Genomic DNA, 5,165 nt, shown 5'->3' on the forward strand with positions numbered 1-5,165 from the left:
TAAAGTACGAAGTGTGTAAATCATCCAAAATTTGACGTAAAATTCAAAATGGCCGACTTCCTGTTGGGTTTAGGCTATAGCTCCAAGAGACTTTTTTGTGCGTCTGGACAAGATACACGTACCACAGAAAATTTGTGCACGTAGGTGAAACGTGCGGCGGGGGCTGCTTCGTTAAAAGTCACTTCCTGTTGCCAGCAGGTGGCGCTATGACTGTGGGTGAATGTCGGCATGTACATGTGTTAAGGGCGGGACTCTCATCCTACATGTACAGTTTGGTCCAGATGTGAGCATGTACACTGAAGTTACAACAACTTCCTGTTTCATAGCGAATCATCGACGCCACGGACACGCCCATTGACGAAAACTCGCAAATAGCACAACTTTTCATGGTCAATGCCTTTAGAAGGCACAGCAGAAATTTGACGTCGATCCGACTAAATCCCTAGGAGGAGTTTGTTAAAGTACGAAGTGTGTAAATCATCCAAAAATGGCCGTAAAATTCAAAATGGCTGACTTCCTGTTGACTTTAGGCTATGGGTTCTTGAGGCTTTTTTGTGCGTCTTGATATGATACACCACTTTTACTTAGGTTCAGTGTGTAAATTTTAGTGACATCTAGTGGTGAGGGTTGCAAATTGCAACCAGTGGCTCACGGTGCATTCATGTGCTCCTCGGATGGTCCCATTTCCCGAATTGTAAAGTCAATCTTCCGACTTCAGTGTGTTCATGTGCTCTTAAGTCAGAATGTGGAATCAACAAGGACGCTACTACAAAGATGTGTTGGATTAGCATTATTAGAGCACATAAACAATATGCAGACATCTAGTTTACTGGGGCGGCTGTGGCTCAGGAGGTAGAGCGGGTTGGCCGTTAATCGGCAGGTTGGCGGTTCAATCCCTGGCTCCCCCTAGTTGCGTGTCGAAGTGTCCTTGGGCAAGATACTGAACCCCGAATTGCCCCTGGCGGCTATTCCGCCAGTGTATGAGTGAGTGTGAATGTTAGTTTCTGTTTGAGCACTTAGGCTCAGTGTATGAATGTGTGTGACTGGTGAATGCAGATGTAGTGTAAAAGCGCTTTGAGTGGTCAAAAAGACTAGAAAGGCGCTATACAAGTACGGAGCATTTACATCTACATGGACAGCAAACTAACCCTTATAACCATATTACACATTACATGTTAGCAAAACATGTATATGCATGAATCAAAGTTCTGTATACTTATATATGTCCCATGTGCACTTTATTTCTAAGGAGGAAAAAAATATTCTTCCGACAACACATGAATGCATCACTCACAGCTCACCTCTCCCTCGGCAGAGCAGTTTATCCATTTGGGCTACTGTAGAAACATGGCAGTGCAACATGGCGACTTCCATGTAAGAGGGCCCGTGGTGTATGTAGATAGAAATGGCTACTTCTAAGGTACTAAAAACATAACGGTTCATTATGTAAGGTCTTTATACACCACTGAAAACATATTTATGGATATTATATTACATTTCTGTCAATAGATCCTCCTAAATATTACACACTGAACCTTAAGTCTTTACTTTTACTTCAGAAAACAATGACAATTCTATCTTTTTTGTGAAGGATAAACTGACTTCGATGAAAGCTCGGATCAGCAAATGGATATTGACAGAATCTGCAATCAAAAATACTGAATACATTAGTTTAGATTATACATCTAAACTTCCACAGAAGGAAACACACAGAGAATCCCTCACAACTCAAACCTTTAAAACAGATGAAGAAGGAGCAGAAGACGAAACAAAAACAAAAACAAAAACAAAAGAGGCCATGTCTTTGCAAAAATCTATAACATTAGAAGACCAGCATCAAAGTGAAGAAATAAAGTATGCTATGGAGAACATGGAGAAAACAAATCAACACATTAAAAGGCTCATTATGGAAATAAATTACCTACATAGCCAGACACCAGAGACTGAAACTGGGTCACAAATTATAGTCAGGGGAACCGGAAATGTGAAGAAAGGAGTGACTGGACTGCTGGAAAATATTGAACAGAAAGACATTTTCAGGGTTAACTCCAATGTTTTCAAACATGGAATAATTACGAAGGATGGTAATAATATGAAGCAAGGAGTAACTGATGAGTCTGACTTGATAAGATTGGATGTTGAGAACCAAAAACAAAGTCAGGAATTAAGAGAAGATCTATGGACATGTCCTGAGGAGAAGGACGGAAGTTCTTGTAAAAAGGTCACAGGAAGTGCGGATATACAAAGACTTAAGGCAGAGATTTATAGAACACAAGAAATCATAAGATTAGTGAAACTAGGACTTGAAAACAAATCTGAAGAAAGTAACAGAAATCATGAGGACGGAGACAGTGAAATTGAAGGATTGCTGCAAGACATCAAACAATTCCAAACACTTTTGATAATGGTAAAAAGTGCAATGAGGCAAAATGAAATGCATTTGAAAGAAGAAATGAGAAACATGAAAACAATGAAAATGGCAGCAAAAAAACAGAAAAGAGAATTAGATCAGAGGTTGGAGAAAACTTTGAGAGAGAAAGATGAATTAGATATTTTAAAAATAAAAATGCAGAGACAAACTGAAGTGACAGAGCAGAAGTTGGAGAAAATGGCAAAAGTTAAGTGGACCATAGAGAAAATTTCTGCTGAGACAAGAAAGAAAAGTAAAGACATAGAGATTATAATGAAGGAGACCACAGAAAAACTGAGACTGTTAGAAGAACTGAACTGTAAGATTGAGGCAACAAAACAAGAACTGGAAAACAACTACCTTTTAATATCCCAGGAAAGAGTTCACCTTGAAAAATTTAAAAATGAAATCAGGCAGAGAAAGGATCAAGACTATGTATTGGAAAATACTGAGAGAGAGAAGGTAGACATAAAGAAATGTTTCAGAGGTGAAACAGATACAGAAAGGAACCAAATGACAAAGAACAGAATGGACAAAAAAATGGAGGAAATGGAAAATGAAATCTTCAGACTCAGATCAGAAAACAAGAAATTGGAGGACAATATAATAAAACCGATAATGGACAGTTTGGATGAGAAAAACAGTGAAATTGTACAACTGAAAAAGACAGTAAGTGAGCAAGTGAAACAAAAGCTTGAGAGAGAAGCGATTGAGATGATGAAAAAACAGATTCAAGTAGAGAAGGAGAATGTGAGACTAGCAAGACAACAAGCTGAGGCAGAAATACATGAGATGAACTGTTTAAGGGAGACTATTGAAAGACAGAAACAGGAGCTGGAAGACAAAGTGCAAATGACCAAAAGAGAAACAAGAGAAATAGAGCTACTGAAGTCAGAGCTGGAAACAAAGAAAAAAGAAAACAAAAAGATATTTAGGAAAAGCATGAGAAAAAAGGAGGAGAGTGACATAATGTGTTATGAAATACAAAGAAAAAAGGAATTACTGAAGAGCAAGACCAAAAAGAGAAGAAAAGAATTAGACCAAAGACTTGAGAAAACATTGAGAGAGAGGGACAAGTTAAAAATGTTGAGAATTAAACTGAAATGGCAGAAAGAAGAGTTGGCTGATGAGAAGCAAATGAGTATCAAAAAAAGAGCTACTCTTATCCAAGTATACAGAGAACATGAAAAACAAAGTCTGGAAAAGCAAGAGGTGATAAGTATCAGGGAGCACGCTGAAATGGCACACCAAAGCTCCACAGTCACAGATTCAATTGTTGACCTTCAAAACATCACACAAAAGATTCATGTGCATATGGAAATAATTAAGAAGGAAGTGGGAATTCTGGAACCTGTCAGTGTTCACTTATGGACACAGATAGAAGACCTCAAAGTAATAAATGCGGAGAACAGGGCTGTAAGAGACAACATCAACAGAATCAAATCTCAGATAATAATGGACTTTGAAAGAATTACTATACCAGCAAAAGCAAAAACAAATGAAATGGTCCAAAATAGGGATGATATAAAAAAACAACAACAGAAGCTTGAAATTGCACTAGAGAAAGTTAAAAGAGAAAAAAGAGAGATGGAAGTGTTGAATTCTGAGTTGGAAATAAAGAAAAGAGAGAATAAACACATGATCCAAAAAGGGATTCGAATAGAGGGGAAAGTGAAAGCCATGTGGGCTGAGATCGAAGGAGAAAAAAATGCCCTGAAGAAGGAGACACAGAGAAGAAAGAAAGAGCTCAACCACCGACTGGAGAGGATCATCAGGGAGAGGGATGAACTAGAGATAATGAAGATGAAACTGCAAAGAGAAAAGGATGAAAGGAAAGGTGAAATGAAAAACTCAAGCATGTCAACAATCAAAAAAGCTCAAATTCAAAATAAAAGTCTATGGGAACTCATTCAGACATGTTTGCAGAAAGCTAATCTAATGACAAAACATACTAAAGATATTAAAGGAGCGATTGAAGCTAAAAAGAAAAACATTGAGGCCCAGATAAAAATCATAACCCGAGAGAGAGGAGAAGTGGAAAAAATAAAGATAGAGATTAAAAGGAAACAGGAAATTATTGCAAGTGCTTTACAGAACATGTCACGTGAGCAAAGACATTTGGAGCAAGTGGAGATAACTAACATAAAAAAGGAAAAATCAAAAGAGTTAATGATGAAAGAAAAAGAGCTGGGGAATAAAGATCTTGAAAAGCTGAAGGCAGAGCTGAAGCAAGACAGAGAGGATCTGAACAGAATGACTGAGCTGTTGAACAAAGAGAAAGTGCACTTGGACCAGATGAGGTCTGACATCCAGAGACAAACTGACGTATTAGAACAAGAGAAACAAGACATAAAAGTGGCAAGAGACAAGTTGGAAATCACAAAGACTGAGCTGCAAAAGAAGAAGGAAAATGCAGTCAGTCTGTTTGACGAGATAAACAGAGAGAAAACCCACGTGAAAAATCTGACTCTTCGGGTTCGGAGAGAACGAGATGAACTCGAAAATGTCATGAACATGATTACCTTCAGACAAAAAGAGCAAGAGCTCAAGGAAGACGACATCAAAAGACAAACACAAGAACTGGAGACCAGTAAGAACAGTGTACTGGCAGAAAGAGAAGAACTGGAACTTTTGAGGAAGGACCTCAACAAGAAAGTAGAAGAGGTGGAATCAGCCACAAACAGCATGAGTGGAGAGCGAGAACAACTCACGAAAATGAAGACTGACAATGACAAAGGGAGAGAAATGCTTTTGA

The 5,165-nt window shown here is 38.3% G+C and overlaps 2 protein-coding genes across 2 annotated transcripts; both read left to right on the top strand.

Moving 5' to 3' along the window:
- The first annotated feature begins 1,606 nt into the window (after positions 1-1,606).
- LOC123965657 (golgin subfamily A member 6-like protein 6) lies at positions 1,607-4,349 on the top strand. The gene is made up of 3 exons (XM_046042099.1): positions 1,607-2,115; positions 3,400-4,092; positions 4,337-4,349. The coding sequence occupies exons 1-3, from the start codon at positions 1,607-1,609 to the stop codon at positions 4,347-4,349; spliced, it is 1,215 nt and encodes a 404-aa protein (XP_045898055.1).
- A 233-nt stretch (positions 4,350-4,582) lies between these two features.
- Positions 4,583-5,118, top strand: LOC123965658 (pleckstrin homology domain-containing family D member 1-like; the record flags this gene model as incomplete). The annotated part of the gene is given in 1 exon segment (XM_046042100.1): positions 4,583-5,118. A coding segment is annotated over 1 exon segment (536 nt), but the record flags the coding sequence as incomplete, so codon positions are not given.
- Between the last annotated feature and the right edge of the window lie 47 nt (positions 5,119-5,165).

Source organism: Micropterus dolomieu, unplaced genomic scaffold, assembly GCF_021292245.1.
Source record: "Micropterus dolomieu isolate WLL.071019.BEF.003 ecotype Adirondacks unplaced genomic scaffold, ASM2129224v1 contig_10606, whole genome shotgun sequence".
Lineage (NCBI taxonomy): Eukaryota > Metazoa > Chordata > Actinopteri > Centrarchiformes > Centrarchidae > Micropterus > Micropterus dolomieu.